The following is a 23,008-nucleotide window of genomic DNA, read 5'->3' on the forward strand; positions in this document are numbered from 1 at the left end:
GTATTCTTACCACTGAACCATACCGGTTCTAAATAAATTTAGGTGTATTTATATTAAGGAAGGAATATTTATTAAAGGTCGTAAACCGTTAGGAAGGTTTAAGATTTAAGAGTTGTTCCGAAAATTCATGTTAAATAATTTGATTCATTGCCTTTCTTATTCGGCTCGTTTGTTTAACCTTATTTATTTTGAAAGCTGTGGGAAAGATGGTTTATAATAACAAGTACCGTTCTTTTGTTTTGTTTCACGTCAAGACAATACAACATGATCCTTATTTCGTTAACTCGCGGAAAAAGTCAAAATTTATGGATAGAAGAGAAAGAGAATTACATCAAAGATGTTACTGCAAATAAAAATTTAGGGTTACGTCGTTTCCACTGAGGGATTCTATTTGATTTATCTACATGGACAATTGTCAAATGCACTACTAAATCTCTGATCCAAGTTCGACTCGCAAGCTTTGGCAATAGTGCATTATTGGATTTAGACGACGCAACCCTTTGTTCCTAAAGACGATATCTGCGCAGCCACCCGTGACTAATTATTATAAAAGTAATTTCGTCATCATTATTATCGGCATCATTTTGCCATCACATAGGTAGTTCATTGATTCCTTTAATAAAAAAACCATGGGGGCGAGAATCAATAAACTCTTTGAAGGCGGTTTGAACGGTTGAATTTTACTCCTTGTAAGAAGTTGTCCAAATTCCGGAAGAATTCTTAACCGGAGGATAGAGAAAGAGGATCTATTTCAGATCAAAGTGGTCAGTACGACATAAACGCTAATTTCATATGTAAAGACCTAATAATAAACCCGAACAAAATTGTCTTAATTTAATTTTATTATTTATGCCACTTCACCTCCATTCACATTCTTCCGGTTGTGATGAATATTTGGTGGGTTCGGATACGGCTGTGAGAATATCTGACTCAAAAAAAACCAGGACTTTGTATGTTTGTCCTTTTATATAAAGCCTCTTTGTAACCTATATTCTACCAGTTCGCAGTCGTGATGGGTAGCAAGTTTTCATGGTCTTGATCGGCATAAATGTTAGGCATAAATAATTATAATATAAATAATAAAGATAAAGGATATATCAAATCATATGTTTCGAGATAACAGTATACCGCAGACGAATTTCGTCATTCAGTTTTAACCGACTTTGCGAAGTAAAAGTATAGCATATTTTAAAGTCAGACCGCGTCTGTGGGGTGAGGGGAGGGCAGGTTTTGGGTTAAGTCCTTTTCATGCCTATAAAGTCTGTTATAAACTATGAAATCATTTGTTTGAACACCAATAGTATTGCAGTATAATCAAGTTTTAGCCAATCTGGGCCGAGATGGTCCAGGGGTTGGAAGGAGTGCATCTTAACCGATGATAGCAAGTTTAACAGGCTTCACTGATTTTTCATCTGCTTGATTTGAGTTTATAATTAATTTCTGGTTTGCTCGACGGTGAAGGAAAATATCACAATTTTATGTATCTAATTTGAAGGAAATTTTACCAAAGTGGGTTGTTGGTGTATGGCTCGCATTGGAGCAGCATTGTTTACTTGGTGGTTATATAAGCAAGAAACGTAGCGGTGCTTGCCAGGACTTAAACCTGCAACATTCACTTAACATGAGATGTGTTCGATCCACTAATCCATATCGGTTCGCAAAGTGCATTATACAAAATATTTTTATTATTTAAAATATGCGAAAAGTATGAATTATATAATATTTTACCATTGCACTTGTATGTTTATTTTTAACGGACACGAATTATTCGAGATTGTTCCTTGCGTACAGTCAGCTCCGAATAGTTGGTACAAAAGTATTTGCTCTTGCTCGACTACCTTCCACATTAAATAATAAACTGTTTCGGGTATATTATATCTTGGTTTCGCTGACTCTTTCGAGTCCGAGTTATTATTGACAATAACAAATATTATTCTGCATATATGTATATGCCTAATATTTACAAGGCACGAGAGATTTCCCACTGCTGGGCTAAGAGTTGCCATTACGAGAAGGTATACATGAACCGTTTCGATTTTTTTTATATTTATCGTAAAGTCACTTTTCTTGTGGAATTATCGATACACCAAAATCTCTAAATAGTATAAAACACAGTCGCTTCCCGCCGTACGCTTTGATCTTTTAAACTACGCTACGGATTTTAAGGTGGTTTTCATCAATAAACAGAGTGAGTGATTCAAGAGGAAGGTTCATATGCATAATACATACATATTATAGGAGAGAAAATTCGAGAAATTCAACTTTACTACCCGAAAAAAAAATAGTTTTTTACTTTTTAAGTTGTAGGTATATAGTTTCGGGTGGCTAGTATAATATAATGTCCAAATGTTTTATTTGGTTTATTTCGATGCTGACTGTACAATCAGATGAACTTTGTTTTAAATTGTTATGTTGTGTATATGTATGTTATGTATGTTACTAGATCGCTGTAGTCAGCGAAGTCACGATGAGACGAACGTGAAATAAACATTGTGTTTGTTAGTGATGCAACTGTATTCGATATTGCTGATACGATCACGATTTAAAAAAAAAATACGATTATCGATTATTTAAAAATGGAACTTTAAAATACAGAAAATTTAAGCGTAAATAATTATAGTAATTATCTATGTGTAACTACAAGCCTCTTTTCGGAAAATATCTTTAATTTTAGTAATCAGAATATTTATAATGATCACATCGTAGTTGTTTTATATAATATGATATTATGTTATATAAAACACCGATTGACTATATTATTTATCTATGCGTAATATTATTCGGATTAGTAATGTTGAGCTTATGCCGTTTTAGCGAAAAAAAATTATTATTTTTACAAATATTTGGCAAATGTCAAATACGGTTTGTACTTTATTAAAAAATATGCTTTGGCTCTTTTAGTATCAGAGTAGAGAATTATATTTGACTTTTGTATGTACAATATATTCAAATGATACTGGAGATGGTGCATAGGATAGTATGGTAGGAGATTGTAAGCGATATTGTTCAAATCTGGCATGAGAAACAGGACTGTCGCCAATTTAAAAAAAAAAAAAGTTTTAAGTTAAACTTAGCCGTGACTTGTCAACAGGGAAATTAAATAACTTTGGACCAGACCCGATAATCAAAGCTAGGATTTTGAGATTTGAAACCTTAGAAGTTAAACACTAGAGCTAAGTGGTATTTGATATTTGCTATACATACCTACCTTGTCAGTTACTTTTTAAGTTATTCATTTGTTAAGAAAATTTTGAATGATTGTCTTTATATAAGAGCATATAAATTACAACACTGCTTATAACTGAAATACTATTGAATCATTCGAAATTACATTTAAGTGACTTGTTATAGAATTATCTAGGGAAACAAGAGGCTGTCTTGACACACAACTTACGGGCACGCTCAAGTCTTGCTTGTTGTATATCCTTGTACTTGGTGCTTAATTTGATCAACTTTTTAGCCCTAAACTCGAAACCAATATTTAAACCATTTTTTGTAAAGCGTCCTTAAACAAGACAAGAAAATAAAAAGATTGTTTCCCAATAACTGATACGACTTGGTAACCTTCAAGAAAGGGGACTACACATTCCTTGAAGGCAAGCAACGCACCTGCAAGTCTCCCGGTATAGCAGATGTCCATGGCTGGCGGTAGTTACTTTTCATCAGATGAGACTCTATTTCAAGTATTCCATAAAAAAAGACCCATTAGTAGAGATCGAATCTACAGTCTTTGAAGTCGAAGTTAATTGCATTTTTTAGTTCATGTATGTATGCATGAAAGAAGGGTTAGTAACAGCGAGGTAACCGAGCGTTGCGATTAATAATTACGATCATATGAGGTTAAAAAAAGGCGGGTTTCGTGGGACTCCCGGTTGAAACTTACTTCCTTTCGCCAGTAAACATAACCTTAATTAACGTTTGAGAGTACTTAAATGGATACTAAATAAAGGAATGATCATAATTATATGGTTTTTTTTTCGAGATATTATAAAAAATCAACTCACGCGCACACCGCATTTGACTAAATTAGGAGTTTTTTGACTAAAATAGGAGTCGCGTATTCAAGAAGCTTGAAAGAGACTGCCCTATTCCATTCAAAGAAGGAGTGCAGACAAACAAACTTTAGGTTTTCATGTTCCATGCAATTTTCTAATATCTCTGTTATATGGACTCCAATCAGTTCCACCATCATAACTCTTTATTTATATTACAACTCTATACAACACAACTACTTGCATCCACAAAAAAATTACATCCAAAGTTTCGATAAAGACCTATGAGGTTGTATCAAAATCTCAAGCTCCAAGCTCCAAGTGATCTCCTCAAAAGGAACTAAGCTAATCTCAGCAGTAGTACCCACTATCCAGATTCGGAAACCATCACCTACTTTAATTATTTATTATGTTTTCTATTAATAATAAAAGGCATAAAAATAAACTTATCTAAATCAAATTCAATAAGTGTTTTTATTTCATTCATAAAACAAACTATCTCCTTGAACTCTAAGAAATAAACATATTGGTCATTTTCAATGTCAACTCGTCGGCTTATCTCGTAACTGCCGATTAATGACTTGGTATTTTTACGATTCGTGATTTGTTGGAGTTTTTTTTTTTTTGTATCACTTTAATTAATTATTTATGATTTTTGTTGTAACCTCAATAAGCTTGCACTTGAACTTTATTAAGATCTGGCAAAATAGACCCAATATACAGGATTATTGGTAATTCGATGTATTCCCGTTAGGAGGTGATAGGGGTGACTATTTGCGATAATTTGAACCCCCATATGCATAATGCAAATGTGAACCATTTTTGAGTTATCACGTTTTTTAGATTTTTTCAAAATAAGTCAAAATTGCAACTTTTTTTATTAAAAAAAAATATCAATTAAAATCTATATTTTTCTTCTGATTTATAAAAACGATTAAACACTGGATATTTTTTAATATTTAAATAATAATTGTCGGTCCAAATTTAAAAATGCGAGACGGAAAACGAAATTGTTTTTATAATATATGTACATGATTGATAGTGCATAAGGTCGTAAGTGAATATTACATATTTTACACGTGATAAATAACGGATCATATTCAGTACCATCTGCTGTTTCTACGATGGCTAAATTACTTTTTAAAAACTTTGATATCACAAAAGAAATACATTAATTTAGATGTCATTAAGTTATAAATTGGTAGTTAATTTTTAAACACGAACATTTGTGCTCACAGTGCCGAATTGTAATAGTATGCAATACGATTTGGTACCATTAGCACAAAACATTTAAGAGATGCACGTATTAAAGTTTCGTAACGTTTGGCTTGCGACATTTCACGAGTGCGTTACAATGTAAGTTATCGTAGATTATCTTGGATTATTGTGCTATGGCTAAACTTCTCATCTTTATGTTCCCTCCATTACGTTTTACGCTTAATTGGAGTGAGTATAAGAATATTGCTAATATGAATATATCATCTTCATCATCGTCCTCCTGCCCTTATCCCAATTTTACTCGGGGTCGGAGCAGCATGTCTTCTTCTTCCATACTTCTCTGTCGGACGTCATCTTACATGTAACATTCTTTCTAACCATATGGCCTTTCACACAATCCATCCATCGTTTCTTTGGTCGTCCCCTTCCTCTATATCCATCCACATCCATGCTCAAGACCTTCCTCACAACATGGTCCTCATTCCTCCGCATAACACGCCCATACCATGACAGCCGGTTTCCACATAGCTTCTCGGTTACCGGTGCCACTTTCAAGCTTCCTCTTATAACTAATATGAATATATATCGAATATAAATTAGGTATTGCTTGTATTATTATTATTATTTGTATAAATTAATAAATAATGCTTTATTATTTGTTATACTTTCTTTTTATCTTATTTTTAAGAGAATATTTAATTTTATATCACTTTGTTATGTTACTTGTGCCAATGATAAGAGATAAAAAATACTTTGACATGATACTCGCAGTTGAAGGACAGTTTGCCACGATAACTTTCGCGTCCGAAAAAATCTCATATTAATACATAGCTGTCAATGTTTTCACTAGTATCAACGTAAAACAAAGATAAAGAAGTATTTGCTGTGTAAAATTTGATTTTTTAGAGTGGTCTTATCTACACGGGCACAAAGAACTGTCACCAAGTAAAGCTGGTGGCAATACATTTAATTCAATTCTGTAACGTGAATATTCAAAACTGCGTCAAAGAAGGAATACCTGAACAATGTATATTTTGAGAATTTTAGGGTATATTAATTATTAAGAAACAAAATGGTAAAAAATGTCACGTCTTAAGAGGACAGTCCTTGCGGAACGCCTAAATAGCGCTTACTATTTTCGAAATATCTTAAAACTGGAGCATTGATTATGGATGAAAAAAAACATTCAGTATCTTAATAGATAGATCTCGAGTTTCACCGCATGATATTTATAAAATTTGTATTAATAACTCAGTAAATTCATCGTCAACATCACTCCAAACACTGAAATCGACCTTTTCTATTAACGTTTTTTAAGCTATTTAGCTGTTAGTTTATACATGTATTTTTGGTTAAATGGGGACACAAAAGTGTAAATAATAAGTTCACCGTGTTAAATTTCTATTATATCACATAATATTATAGTAATTTTTATTTAAATATTGCTTACTTTTTGGCATTCGTCGTCCATACTTTTTAGTATGGAGAAAATCATTTGACGGTTTTGACTTATTATTCGACATCGCTGTCAATAAATTTTCAGTCCCTCCCCAGATCTCAAGGTGGGAGCACGTCAGTTTTTATTTCGAGCCGAGTCTTATAATTTCGCGAATCGTCTACGCACACATAGACAAGTTAGCATAAGGGTGGGGCGCGAGTGTCGTGGGATGCAATTGTTAATTTTTACTTTTCAAGATTTATCGACTATTAGTCAAGTCACATATTATTAAGTTAGTTCTTTGATAAATAAATATTTTTGTAATAATTAATAAAAATTGAACGATTTTAATTGGCTTTTTAATTACCCTGTATGAATCTACCCCATGGCGTACGAATTTACCGCATTTACTGTACGAACGTACCCCTACCATACCAATACGTGGGGTACATTCGTACAATTATTTTATGTAGAAAAAAGCCTATAACCCTTTAACCTTTTGTCATAATAGTTTTGGACTTTTTTGTAACAAACTATAATATATTTGTTACACTTAAGCACATAAACTAGGTAAATACGATAATTAATCACATCGTAAAAAAATAAAATCTGAAAAGTGTACGAAGGCTAACTATTTTCCCCTAATGTCGAATTAAAAGTACAAAATTGTAAGGATGAACATAGTGAATACCCGAATGAACCTGAATGTAATTTTTGCACTATCCTGCTTATTTTTTTCTCTTAATACGAAATTCAAAACAAACGCCAACTCATACCCAAACTCATGTCGTTTAGTTCGTCTGCTTAATTATTTAAATGCTTAATTAAAATAGTGCATAGTGCTAAGCAAAAATGGTTGATATACATTCCATTTTGTACTGATGCTATACTTAGTTAGAACCTTTCATGACTAGATACCGTCAGCGGGCCGTCTCCCTGATTTTTGTGAAATATAAAATAATTTTAATTGACTTGTTTAACCAAGAAGATTTATGTTTTTAGTTTTTAGTTCATTAAAAAAAAACTGATTAATATTTACCTCCATTATTTTTATTTATAAAATTTAAGTAAGTGATTATTTAATGTGTCTTAACGCCCTAATTCGTTATACCTACCAACCTTAAAATATCCAGAAAATAATAATTTAGTTAGAGGAGAGCAGTAGAATCAATAAAAATCATAATGTATATGAAGCATCTTAATGCACTCTGACCGCACCCTATGCTAACAAATAATTTATAATTGTGTTTGCGAGTGACAACCTTATAGCTAATACATTACTCATAAATAAATGTTCGACGTCTTTCGATTGATTGATTGATTTGATTGATTGATTGACATGCTCAACTGACTATTTAGTCGCTTTTCAATAACATCATTGTATCTCGTATCCGTGTGTGTGTTAGTTAGATCACGTGGTCACTAATTGTAGGTGTGATGCGTCGATTTATCGGGTTATCAAAGTTTAACACGATTTTAGAATAATTATCGAAAGCCACAAATAATATAGATAAATATACTAGTTGCGCCACGCGGTTTCAACCGCGTTGTTACAACGATATGTGAATATTGAGTTATTTTTAAGCCAAACATACATTTTTATTTACTAAGGTGTGGCGTGTACATATGTATATGTAATAATATGATAAATGCGAAAGTATCTCTGTCTGTCTGTCTGTCTGCCTGTATCGCTTTCACGTTTAAGTCGCTCAATCGATTTTTGAAGAAATTTTATTGTATGTAGTGTTGGACGTAAAAAGTTGCATACAAGTTTTTGAATCCTTTTTCGTGACAAACTAGCTACAATTGATAAGTACAGTGCTCTTAGATTTCAAAAACAGGACACAAAGGTTTGCGCGCCATAATTTTCGGTAACGCCTTCATAAGAAATGAGCTTACCTACTGAATGTCATGTTTTTTACTATTTACTGATTATTTTTAATCTTTATATAGCAATTTACATACATATCAGGAAATATATTGTAATTTATGTAACGTCTATTAATATATTTGTTAACTGTACTAATTAAGATTTAAGTACTAATATTATAAAGAGTTAAAATTTGTTTATTTGTATGTAGGGCGTAATCCTTGGAACTAATGAACGAATTCTAAGCAATGTTTTACAGGTAGGAAGCTAATTTATTCCTGAGTGCTATAGGGTTATAAAATATATTTATATAATATATATAAATTGCCTTCGGGTCGCTAGTAAAAATTTAAAAAACAACTCAATTTTTTTACCATTTTTTTTATTTTTAATTGTATTTGTCGCAGTTGAATATTAAAGTAATAAATAAAGTAGTTCTATTTACAGACATAGTTTTAAAACATGGACCCATGTTTATGAAACCTGTTATGGTATGTGTAATATATTTTAATTTTATACATTTTTATGGTAACCGTACCAATTGATGAGTTAATTGGTAACAATGTCATAGGTTATGGGGATAGACTTGGATTATCGATTGGCTGATCTTAATTTCAGGTCACAGCCATCAGACGCAGGTCATCTAATGTGCGATACATTCAATAGATATGAACGCTTTAATCTATTCGTGTAATTACTGTAATTACATTGACCGTGATGAACCGGTTGTTCCGATTTTAAAGCTAATTAACTAATTTTTTGTTTTGATGATAATACAGTTAAAACCGTTTATGTCGACATCGTTTAGAACAACATATCGGTTATATTGACCAAAATCAAAGGTCCCGGCTGAATGCTATATAACTGTCTTATCAAAAATATTGCTTTGTACGACATTGCTTACTACGAAATACCGCATTAAACGACCACATTTGGCTAATGTTTTTGGAGAATTATATCTGTAGAACAACCAGCTGAGCCGTATTGTAAACAATTACTACTGAAGCAGACGAGTGCATTGATGTAGATAGGTCTATTGCGATTTGTGCACCGGCTACGGAATATGATATTGTACGAGAAGTTCAAGAAGATAAAGACGAACTGATGAACAATTTACAGTGGCAACTTTGAATGATGGTCTCAATGCTGTTAGTGTATTACGCAAGATTGTTCTTTTTAGTGAACAGTTTCACATGCATTATAACGATACGCTGATTAAACTCCAAAGTGAATTACAAAATGTGTATACAAGACAGAAGTGTTCCAAACAAACTAAAATTACAGATTTTATGCATACAGGAAAATGACATTGTTCTTTCTTAATACGTATACGTTTCGATTGAAATAAACGAAATATAATTTAATTTCATACATTAATATACGTATATTGCCTATTAATACCTATGACCTACACATTCAATAATATCACTTCATAAAAAAATAAGCATCACGGTTGTTACGACTATCGGTTTTACGACTAAATTTTAGCAGTCCCTTCAAAGTCGTTATAACAGATTTTGACTGTATATATATTTTTTTTATTTGATTTAATACGCAAAGGCTGCTTTTATGTTCGTGTATTGAAATTTGGACAGAATTATCGAAGACGATATGTAGCTGCAAACTGTCGTATGGATATGGACGATATGAAAATGTCAAAATAGAGTCAGCAAAAAAAAATGTATATATATTTTTGTTCAATGAATTGGTCTTATTTCTTTTCAAAATTCTTCAATGTCAGAAATCACATATAAGGTTGAATGGCAACTACGACCGTACATTTTAGTCGCATCAAAAAAGTTTAATTAGGAAAGGAAATCGATTACTAAAAATGTGATTGACCTGTCCATACCTTATAATACCTTTGACCCTGATTGTGTAAATATTGTACAGCTCCATTTTGTTTGTTTTGGAGATGTGCACGTACACAATTATAAATAGTGATTAATTTTAATTTCATATTTTATCGTGACGTTCGTTTGTTTTTTTTTAATTAATATTGGTAGGTAAGGCCGTGATGATAGTGTGCAATGTAACCGTAGATTTACGTACGTAAATCATGCGATTTGCTAATAACTAGTTTATGATTAATATATCTTTATTTATAATACAACACTGTTACACTTAACTACTTATATACATTTTAATTTTACTTCCAAAATTCCGATAACAGTTTCATCGACGTTCAAAACGCCATTTTGTTGCAAATTCATAGTGAATATCATAGATTAATCAAGCTCTCGACCAATGATGTCGCGTCAATTTGCTGTCAAATGTTGTGTATTTCGCATTTCACCCCTTATGATTGGAATAGAGTATCTGTACACTAACTTGCGGCCTTCTATGTCTATCGGCAATTTATCTCAAACACATGAAAGGATTTTTATTTAAAATAAAATACTCGTCACACTAATTGTTATATTTAGACTTAAAGATTTGGAAATATTGGGGCACTAAATAAGTGGGGTCGCGAATAATTTTTGAAATTCAAATGATGTTATTTATTTTTTTCTTTCACAGAAAAGATGATATTTTATTTATTGTATAAAAAAATGAATAAAACACTATGTTTTGGAGGATCTGGCTTAACACCCCTTACCTGCGGTCATGTGCATAGTCTAGTTTAAAATTATAATTAATTCTTTATTTTACAAATGAAATAAATAATTTTATAATAGAGTACATTTGCTATGTAGACGGAATATGCCTGACCTAGACTATTTGATTACGTAACTGCATAGCATCTCGTATGGCCGGAGCGTGCGCACCGCGTGCAGGGGTCAATGTTGCACGCAGACGGCGAGTAGACGATATCACCCGGATGTCCCACGCTATCAATATCCGACGAAATTGTTTTTTTATCCACACAAATATCCTGCTTCATATACGGGACTCTTGAAATACAGAGATAACGATGTCAGATACAGGGCAGATCCGGGAGCCGGCACATAACTCATGAGATATAGGTATTGATTGAGTTCAATTGTCCAACCAGCTCGTGTAAAAAAAAATGTTTGCCAACAGTGTTATTCTCACATCTCATCTCACTTGTGATTTATAGAAAACGTACTGATAGTGATACGCTACTTTGATGTGTATCATATAGGCGTTACGATTGTTATAGTCGGTTACGTATGTCACCTTCTGATATATCGATCGTTTTCTGCGGTGAGTTCCGAGTGTTCGAGTGCGAGAGCTTATTCTTTCAATTGGATTGCACTCTAAGCGGACATGGAGCCTATCCTGTTTTGTATATATTTGGAAAATTTTCTTAATATTTTGCTCGATATTCTAACTTCATTTTAAGAAATTAACATACTAAAGAACTTAGCGGCGATGTTTGACTGTTGGGTGGTAATGTTCTTTATGATAAAATACATATAAATGTGATTCTTTCGTGGTGTTCAGTCAAATGGTATTCAGTCCATTAATCTCGAACATAAATACTTATAACCATTATCTCTAGTGAAAAACAAAATATACTTGATTTAAGTTTTCATTTTATAGGATTATATTAAATTTAAAGCTGTGTAAAAATGTAGATTATACCGAAAATCAAAAGTATTTTAATATATTTCTATTTACTTGGTGGTAGGGATTTATGCAAACCCGTCTGGGTATGTACCACCCACTCATCAGATATTCAACCGCCAAACAACAGTCCTCATTACTGTTGTTTTCCGGCTTGAAGGGTGGGTGAGCCAGTCTAACTACAGGCACAAGGGACATAACATCTTAGTTCCCGAGGTGGTTGACGCATTGGCTATGTAAGGAATGGTTAATATTTCCTACAGCGTCATTGTCTATCTAACCTATAAAATAATAAAAAAAAACTAAAAGAGCTAAGTCTGAACCTTGCTCTCATTAGCGGCTCAACGAATCAATGAAATCTAAATCAATATTAGCTTCGTCTAGGTCAAGTTAAATCTCATCTCGGACTCTCGCTCAGCATATTTGATTCAAGGCTATTCGATGTTTAAAAAAATCCTTAGACTTGCTTAATTAAAAACTGGATAAGAAATTATACGATAATTACAGCATATTTAAGGCTGGAGCAAATATTATTTGTTTAAAAATATATTCAAAGGCGGATGTTGCTCTAATCAAAACGAGATAAACTCATTCTTCAAATAAGTGAACTAGATAGCTGTTTCAAAGAGTAATATTAGTAGAAGGGATGCAGATGAAGTTTCGTATCTTTTTAAATTTAATATAGGCAGGTCAAACGAGCCAAGTGATAATAATCACGAGCCGAGATGGCCCAGTGGTTAGAACGCGTGCATCTTAACCGATGATTTCGGGTTGAAACCCATTCAAGCACCACTGAATTTGTGCTTGTGCAATGTGCTTAATTTGTGTTTATAATTCATCTCGTGCTCGGCGATGAAGGAAACATCGTGAGGAAACCTGCATGTGTCTAATTTCAACGAAATTCTGCCATATGTGTATTCCACCAACTCGCATTGGAGCAGCGTGGTGGAATATGCTCCAAACCTTCTCCTCAAAGGGAGAGGAGGCCATAGCCCAGCGGTGGGAAATTACAGGCTGCTAATGTATGTATGTAATGATAATAATCAGGTATCAATCAGAATATGAAGAGTAAATCAATCTTCATAAATATTCTGTCAACACTGATAATTTCAATAATGTTTCAATTTTATTCCAGTGGAATACGTGGACACCGAATACAGTTTGTGGCTGACATGGTTTCTGATGCCGGTCATCGTCACGTTCATGCTGCCAGCTGTCATCATTGTGCTGATCTACATGAGCAGCGTTATCTTCCATCTGTACAGACTCTACAGGTACTTCTTAATTCACACACAATAAACATTCCTTTAAAATAAAATGATTCGTAAAATCGATTTTATTCATTTTGTTGCTCACAAAAATGAATATAATCGATTTTACTAACTCGCCCAAAAAGTTGTCCAAAAAAATGTCAATTTTATTTTCATAAAAAAGACTTAATGACCTAAGACTTCGTGATTCTCCGAAATGTAAAAAACATCCAATGTTGTTTGTGTTTATTTTACTTGTTTATCAACAATTGATGATTGTTTTTGCGTTGAGTTTAGTGCAGCTCTAAAGTGATCCCATCTCAGTTGTATCAGTTTTATTAGAGAACACAAAAATGTACAGCGAACACCTACTTTAAGTATTCTTATGAGACCTCGGATGCATCATTGTAGTTAGGGTCATGAGCGGGTCTGGCAAAATTTTAACTTACCTATTTTTTTTAGGAAATGATCATAAAAATAGTTTCAACTATTATCTAGGAAGAATAATTATACAACAAGAATTTTCTTGGCATTGTGGTTATCCTAATTGAGTGCTAGTTTATTTTATTATGCTAGTATAGTATAGTATCTGTACCCTCTAGGGCTTTGCAGGTCTACCTCTAGCCCTTCGGTATATAGATCTGCAAAGTAGATTATGCCCTTAATATTGTGTCCCTGTCAGCCGGGCTGGCTAGCTCCAACCTGCTACGACCCTGCTCGGATGTTCCGATAAGATGCTTTAATCATCAGGACTTGAAATTGTAATCGTTATCTTAAAAGCTGATTGACATGTAGTCGTCATCAGCTATTAAGTCTTCTCATGGCGATTTAAGTTAATGAAAAGGCCCCTGTAATAGATAATCGTTATATGATTATCTCACGCGGTTTACGTACAAATCACGTTTTGTTTTCAACTATATATTAAGTATCCATATAAGATTTATATAACACTTTCGATAAAAATATCTGTATATTGTTATGCGTGTAATATTGGGATTTGGATATGAGTAAATGCAATTGTTTATTTTTTTTTTCTTAAAAAGTTTTCGTATTAGAAATTGCGAACATTGTGCACACACAGATCAATCGATTATGAACAGGTTAATTATCATTCAGCTGAACCTTCGAATCCGAAACTCACAACAACCTAAAAGACGTAGACTCAATAAAATGCTACAAGATTAAAATGAGTATATAGTCTATTCCAACTGTAAGAGGACAAAAGTCAAATAGACAAACTTTCCAATGGGCGCGATATCATTGGTCGAGGACTTGAATATTCTATCTCTACATTAAATATGATTTTTTAGAAAAAAATTCGTTTTGAACGTCGACTAAGCTGTTATCGAAACTTTGGAAGTAAAATGAAAGTGGATACAAGTAGTTGAGTGGAATAATGTTGTATTATAAATAACGAGATATTCATCAAGAACTGTTAGTAGTGCACAATATAGCCGAGCTAGTAGCAAATCACATGGAATACGTAAATGGATTATATATATACAGGTTTGTTTATCTTTCTTCTTCGATTGGAAAAGACTATAATCATCATCAGTAATACTAAAGGGTACATCAAAATTAACGGAAATCAAAACGATGGAACACATAAGCCATCGTGCTATTCTGACTTTCGTCCCGGTAGGTTGGCATTAGTGCCGGTTCGCAGACCAATGAGCGATCGCTAATTTGGCGAACGACACAAAACTTTTCACGCGCCACCAATGATTGCATCTCATTAATCGTTTTTCTTTCTTCTTACCGAGTCATACTTATCTCTTTATAATGAGTTAAAGCTATTGATATTGATTATTAGAGCTGTCTTTATAAACACAATGTCATAAGGGAAATAATTATGAATTGGGTCTCACATAATGTTTACTCTATAAATGTTTAATTATTGGGTCTTAAAGAATGTTCCGTAGCTGTATAGTTTTAAAAAAAAAAGATTGACATCTCTCACTTGCTTCTGGAACGTTCTCGAATGTATTAACATACGGATTAAAAATCTTTTCTCATCTTTTTGGTGTTTGCATTTCCGACATTAATCTATCAGGTTATGGGCCCAGGATGCCGAAATTAACACGGCTATATTAATATTTCACGTGAAATACGAAATTAGAAGAAAAATTAATTATAACTTCTACGTATTTATGCGGAAAAAATGGCTGGAAATAATTCACCAATGCAAAGCATCGAGAAACTCAAAGGTATTGAAAATTATTCGACATGGAAGTTTTGTATGAAGATGATACTAATCCATGAAGACCTCTGGGACACTATCGATGGTGAGCAAAAAGAAAAAACACGTAGCGATGTAGATATGAAAAAATCGCAGAAGGCACTAGCGAGAATATGTTTGTCGGTTCAAACGAGTGCATTTCCCCACGTCAGGAACGCAAAAGATGCACGTGAGGCGTGGAACAACCTGAGCAAAGCCTATGAGGATAAAGGGCTGTGCCGAAGACTAGGTCTGTTGAGAACGTTGTTCAGTACTAAACTGTCAGAGTATAATAGCATGGAAAGCTACCTTGGCCGACTGCAGGAACTATCTCAACAATTGCATGATATCAATTCATCTCTGGATGATGAATTCTTGGCTGTCATCATGCTCAGCGGGTTACCAAGTAATTATGATCCACTCATTATGGCACTTGAAAATTCAAATTTAAAGTTGTCGAGTGACATGGTCAAAGTTAAATTATTACAAGAATATGACCGCAGGAATAATACTGAAGGTACCATGGCATTTGCAACAACTAGAAAAGCACCAAAATGCTATAAATGTAAGAAAACAGGACATTTTATAAAGGACTGCCCGAGGAATTTTAATAAGAAGCCAGAAAAAGACAAGAAGTCTGATAAGGATAGACCATCAAAAGCTCTGTTAACGGCACTCTCAGTTAGCATCCAGCGTGGTGTTTGGTATGTGGACAGCGGTGCATCACACCATATGTGCAATAATCGAGAACTTTTTTGTGATTTTAATGAAGAAAATACATCACAAGTAAGTGTTGCCAACGGTGATAATTTACCAACAGCTGGACAAGGTAATGTTCGTGTCAAATTGCAAGACTGTGCGAGAACCATTAGAGACGTTTACTTTGTGCCTAATCTTTCAGGAAACTTACTTTCTGTTAGTTGTTTAGTAAATAAAGGTTATACAGTAACATTTATTAACCAGAAATGTATTGTATCTGATGAGGATGAAGTTTTGGCAACTGCCACTCTTAGGAATGGTATATATCAACTTGATACCATTGATCAGCCTTTGTGTGGGGGGGCAGGTAATAACAATTTTGCTTCTTACAGTACAGTTAACAAAGAAGTACAGTCTAGTGAAATGACTGTAATGATTTCTTCATCTAGCTCAAAAGGTACAGTAGAAGAGAAGTCACAGGAAATATGGCATCGTCGACTTGGCCACTTGAACTCCAGAAGTATGGCACTGATGAATAAAGGTATGGTCACAGGTATTAAATATAATTCAAATGTTTTTAATCCTTGTGTGGCATGCATCGAAGGAAAGCAAACCCGTGCTCCCTTTCCTAAAAAGTCATACACACGAGCCACACAGTTATTAGGAATAGTACACACAGATTTATGTGGACCAATGCCAACGCAGTCTATTGGTGGTGCAAAATATTTTCTGATATTTATAGACGATTTCAGTAGGAAAACATTTGTTTATTTTTTGCATAATAAAGATGAAGTTTTTGAACACTTTAAGAATTTTAAAGTTTCTGTGGAGAATCAAACTAACCACAAAATTAAAATTCTTCGCAGTGACAATGGTGGTGAATTTGTCAATTCTAAACTACAGGCTTATCTGAAAGAATGGGGTATCAAACATCACACAACGGTTCCATATTCTCCTCAACAAAACGGTGTGGCAGAAAGAGCGAACAGGACCATTGTTGAGAAAGTCAGATGTATGCTAAGGGATGCCGGCCTGGATAACAAATTCTGGGCGGAAGCTGTAAATACCGCCGTGTATCTCAAAAACCGGACACCAACTAAGGCTCTAATTGGACAAGTACCTGAAGAAAAATGGAAGAATAAAAAGGTAGATGTTAGTCATTTACGTATTTTTGGCTGTACTGCCTATGCTGTGAAAGCGATTAGAAACAAACTGGATTCGAAATCCAAGCAGCATATTTTTGTTGGGTATTGTGAGGATACTAAAGGTTATCGACTATTAGACCCTGATAGATCATATAAGTGTGTCAAAGCTAGAGATGTCATTTTCTTGGAAAATAAATTTCAGAATAATAGATTAGATGATGATAATTTTGACTCTGAGTTAATTGAGTTTCCTCAAAATGACAATTCGAAGAAACCTGTGAGTGTTTTGCATGACCCAGAATCAATCCTGGATGGTGACAGGTACTCACAGCAAGACGAACGGCCTGAGCCGAGCCAGTCTGAACCATCCACCGTAAGACCACAGTTTTCTGATGACCAACCAAAAACACGGTCGACCACAATTACAGTGAATGATTCAGATAGTGAGATTGACACAACTATAGAATCAAATAGTTCTGCGGATCCTACGTACGTTCCAGGAAGCTCAACACTGGATGAGATGACATCAAGTTCATCAGAATATGAAGATCTCGATGAGGCTGAAATGTCTGTTTTGTTAGTTAAAAAGTTGTGCAATGACGATGATGAACCAGAAACAGTTCAAGAAGCGTTGTCAGGAAACGAAGCAACTGAATGGACTAAAGCTATGTCAGATGAGTATAAATCGTTTAACTACAACAAATGTTGGACTTTAGTTGAGAAACCGAAGAACCAGAAACCAATTAAGTGCAAATGGGTTTTTAAAAAGAAGAGAGACCTGAATGGTAAACTTTTGAAATACAAAGCACGGCTGGTAGCAAAAGGTTATTCACAGAAGTACGGAATCGACTATGAGGAAACTTTTTCACCAGTGGTAAGACACTCAACTATTAGAACTCTACTCGCTATTGCTGCTGAATTCAACATGGACATTGATCATCTTGACGTTAAAACTGCATTTTTGAATGGAGATCTAAACGAAAATGTATTTATGGAACAACCAGATGGCTTCATTGAAAAAGGTAAGGAAGATTATGTGTATAAATTAAATAAGGCTATTTATGGCTTAAAACAAGCTTCCAAAATGTGGTACGAGAAGATAAATGAAGTATTGTTAGAGAAAATGCACTTCAAAAGGGTATCTTCAGAACCATGTGTATTTTACATGAAAACTAAAAGTGAATTGTTAATAATTGCACTTTATGTTGATGATATTTTATTGTTTTCTAGCAATTCAAATTTAAAGGATAAAGTGAAACGTGAACTTATGAACACATTTGAAATGAAGGATCTTGGACCTGCACACCATATCCTTGGGATGAGAGTAATTAAAAGTGAGAATAAAATTACACTTGATCAAGTCGGATACATAAAAAGGATATTGGAGAAGTTCAAAATGACAGATTGCAAACCAGCTGCAACTCCACTACAAAAAGGAATCAAATTACCAAAGTGTGATCATAAAAGTGAAAATTCTCATTACAGAAATTTGCTTGGCTGTCTCATGTACATAGCAGTGTGCACCCGACCAGATATCGCTCATGCGGTGAGTATGCTCAGTCAATTTAATGAGTGTCACACTGAAACTCACTGGAAAGCTTTGAAGCGCGTTCTTCGCTATCTTAAAGGTACGCTGAACTATAGGTTAGTTTTTCAGAAGAGTGGTTTGGATGTAACTGCTCATGTAGATGCTGATTGGGGTGGGAATGAACTCGATCGTAGATCTTTCACTGGTTTTATTTTTAAGCTAGGTAATTCATTGATTTCTTGGGAAAGTCGAAAGCAAAAGACTGTTGCTCTCTCCAGCACAGAGGCTGAATACATGGCAATCTCTGATAGTTGTAAAGAGGCACTTTTTATAAGAGGTTTTCTTCAAGAATTGTTGAATATTGAATGTAAAGTTACTTTATATAATGATAACCAATCTGCACAAAAATTAACTGCTAATTGTATGTATCATAGTAGAACTAAACACATTGATGTAAGGCATCATTTCATTAGAGAAAAAATTAAGAAAAATATTGTTAATGTTAAGTATTTGCCAACAGATTTAATGATTGCTGATTTGTTGACAAAACCTCTGACAAAAGAGAAACATGATCAATTTGTGAAAGGTTTATGTTTACATTATTATGTTTAAGCTTTGTTTGTATATTTTTTTTGTTTGGTTGTGTTGAAATATAATTGCATTAACTTAGTGATATTGTATTTAAGTTTTATAGACATAAATAAGTAAATATATGTTGATTGTAATTCTGATAGGTAACTACTTATAGTTAGTTATTATGACATCGGTTTAAGGGGTAGTATTAGAGCTGTCTTTATAAACACAATGTCATAAGGGAAATAATTATGAATTGGGTCTCACATAATGTTTACTCTATAAATGTTTAATTATTGGGTCTTAAAGAATGTTCCGTAGCTGTATAGTTTTAAAAAAAAAAGATTGACATCTCTCACTTGCTTCTGGAACGTTCTCGAATGTATTAACATACGGATTAAAAATCTTTTCTCATCTTTTTGGTGTTTGCATTTCCGACATTAATCTATCATTGATGATGGTATTTGAGCTTTTAATCTATCTTTAATCTAGATTTTACTCTTATCTATGATATAGTTATCATATGGGATTGAAGTCATGTTATTTAGATATTAGGGTGCTCCTGACCGAATCTGACCATTCTCAACGAAAGACTGTTGATTGGACATCTGCGCAGGACATTTTATAGTCCACCATTGTATGCGCAAATACAAATGGAGGGGGGAAATCTGACAGGATCGGAAAGAGTTCAGATTCTGGGCCGACGGGCTTACGTCTTTTCTGAGGCATGATTATTAATTATTACTAAGAATGTACCGGAACTACCAACGATGAGGTATGTAATGGGATCCGTCAGGATCCAGAAGGCGGAGAATCAGCACGTTTTTTTTTGGGTGGAGCTTGTTTCCAGGAGTGAATGCGATTGGCTGAGGACAAGCAACGTCATAAAAGATTAATATATTTAATGAAAAAAGGCACGGACACAACGAGCCGGATTAAAGAAATAAATATACTTATAATTAAATATATATAGTTGGTTTCAAATAATTCGAGACAACAGCAGGCAGACAAAAGTAACTCAGTCATTCCATCAGCATCAACATTATAAGTATGTTTACAAACTTCTTCCAACTTAATTAAAAATATATTACATATTTGTAAATGTATTAACCTACGATAAAATGGACGTAAAATAAACAACATACATCTTATATATGTAATTAGTAATATCATTAATAATTACATATATAAGATCATCAGATCATGTTCGACGTGCATGGCGCCCTAGATATTATGAAATTATTAAATGTATTTCAGTTATAATAAATAATCGGACTAATTAAATATAAATGATAAATATATCATTGTCACGCTGTCTGCGCGAGCGCATTTCGATAAATGACGACGTAGACATAACAAGAAATAAGGTTTTGTTGGGTTGAAGAATTTTCTGGTAACGAAAAAAAAATCGTCGTTAATAATATTATTTTGTTTATAACTGTGCATATGGTTAATATTTTAAAGCTTTTTTTGTGGCATAGGCAGGCTGACTGACAAGCAAATGGGGCACTTGATGGTGAGTGGTCACCACTGCCCATAGACATCGGTACTATAAGGAATATTGATCATTCTTTATATCTCCAATGCGCTCAACCTCGGGAACTAAGATGTTATTTCCCTTGTGCTTTTGTTTACTGGCTCTCTCGCCCTTCAAACTGGAACACAAAAATACTGTATGCTGTGTGGCGGTGGAATATTTGATGAGTGGGTGGTATCTATCTGGTACCCAGACGCGCTTGCACAAAACCCTCCCACCGAGTAGAGAAATAACAAATTTCATTTGTGCTATTTCGGACATATATGAAGTAAATTATGATTATGTAATAAAATAAAGTTCGTTTCGAAATTTTGCCGGATACGTGTGGACGTAGTTGTTTTGCTTCCGTTTATATTGTTTGGCTTTGGATATTTTATTATTCCAAGTATAATGCTGTACTTTACTTTGAAAGTGTTTTGCGAAGAATATGAATATTAATTTTTAGGATGTAAAAACTGGAAATCCCCCTTTTTCAAAAGAACAATTTTGGCGTTGTAGCGTTTCTTCTGGAAAAATAAAATTTAAACGCGTTCCATGGGCCACAATTACTGCTTAATAAAATATTGTAATTTTTTTGTGATATTTGATTTTAACTATTGACCGATTGAGCTGAATTTTGAACATACTTATGTCCACTTCTATTATAGAAGGTAGAATGGTCCATTGGGCAAAATTACAGATTTTTTTATCAATCATTTTCATTTCATATCAAGTCCTAGTTTAATTGCTGCAAAATTGAGTTTTACACTCAAATAGCTTGACAAAATATTAGAAAACGGCTAGCTTTTAATTAAACTAGTAGTCTAGTACTACCTTTTAAAACGTAATCATTCACTACGACATTAAAGCGAAGCCTTAATTATTGATGGGATAACAGATAAGCTAATTTAACAGATTTTAACTACAATTTCTAGTATTCGCTTCAGAAGTTTTTAACCAACTTTAAAAAAAGAAGGACGTTATCGATTCGGTTGTATTTTTTCAGTTTTTTATCTCAGAACTCTCGTTTATAAACTTATTTGGATTTATTTGGGTATATTTCCTGATTGGTCCCATTTAAAGTTAAAGAAACAAATATACTAATGACTTATTTACTTTACTGAATAAATTATACATTCATAGGGAACGATGTTTTTTTTTATTTAAGATTGCGTGTCGCGGATGGTGTTCAAAGCGATTGGAGACAAGCGGCTCGACTCGCGGTCTGCGCGCTGTGGGACGCCCACGGCTGGCTGTTTCATGGTACACTAACCTTTCGTTATCATAGTATAAACCAAAGTCGCTCACCGCTGTCTGTTCCTGTGTATGCTTAGATCTTTAAAATTACACAAGGGATTTTGATGCGGTTTTTAATGGATAGATGAAGAGAAGGTTTATATGCACAATACATGCACAATATAGTAGAGAAACAATGATAATTTTAGAGATTTCTAAAGTGATGTCGTGAATAAACACATTTTTTTAATGACTTTATTAATGTATCAGCATTGCACCCGTGCGAAGCCGGGGATGGTCGCTAGTTAGATTATTAAGATCCTCTAATGTTGCGACAAGGAATCTTTGACATACTGTCATTTGACAAATACACAATTAATAATTTTCATACTTTGCAAATGTACTGTATGTTGAAATTTTATCATTAAAACAAATAATGTTTTAAATGAATAATATGTTTCAGACTAGTCCAACAATTATAATAATTAACGCACGTGAAATACCACATCCCTTGTTGTTTTCTTATATAAAGTCAGTTGTAGCAAATGCGTCACCTTATGGTAAGTCACCGCCCATAGAAAGTGTCACTGATAGAAATAATAACCATTCCTTATATCGCCAATGCGGTACGTAATTACACCGGCTCACTCAGCTTCCGAACGGGAACACAACGATACTATAAGTATTGCTGTTCAGAGGTAGAATATGCTATGAGTTAATAGTACACAGGTTACCAGGCGGGCTTGCATAAAGCCCTACCACCAAACGATGGTGAAACGTGTGTTTTGTTTATC

At 33.7% G+C, this 23,008-nt stretch overlaps 1 protein-coding gene across 2 annotated transcripts in view; it reads left to right on the plus strand.

The window, feature by feature from the left end:
- Positions 1-23,008, plus strand: part of LOC113401826 (uncharacterized protein) — a 34,828-nt gene that overhangs the window by 9,187 nt on the left and 2,633 nt on the right. For both annotated transcript variants that reach the window (XM_026641882.2, XM_026641881.2), the window contains exons 2-3: positions 13,185-13,323; positions 22,147-22,241. In XM_026641882.2, coding sequence (XP_026497667.1) covers positions 13,185-13,323; positions 22,147-22,241 — 234 coding nt within the window. The remainder of the gene's footprint in view (positions 1-13,184; positions 13,324-22,146; positions 22,242-23,008) is intronic.

This window comes from Vanessa tameamea, chromosome 25 (assembly GCF_037043105.1).
Source record: "Vanessa tameamea isolate UH-Manoa-2023 chromosome 25, ilVanTame1 primary haplotype, whole genome shotgun sequence".
Taxonomy (NCBI): Eukaryota; Metazoa; Arthropoda; class Insecta; order Lepidoptera; family Nymphalidae; genus Vanessa; species Vanessa tameamea.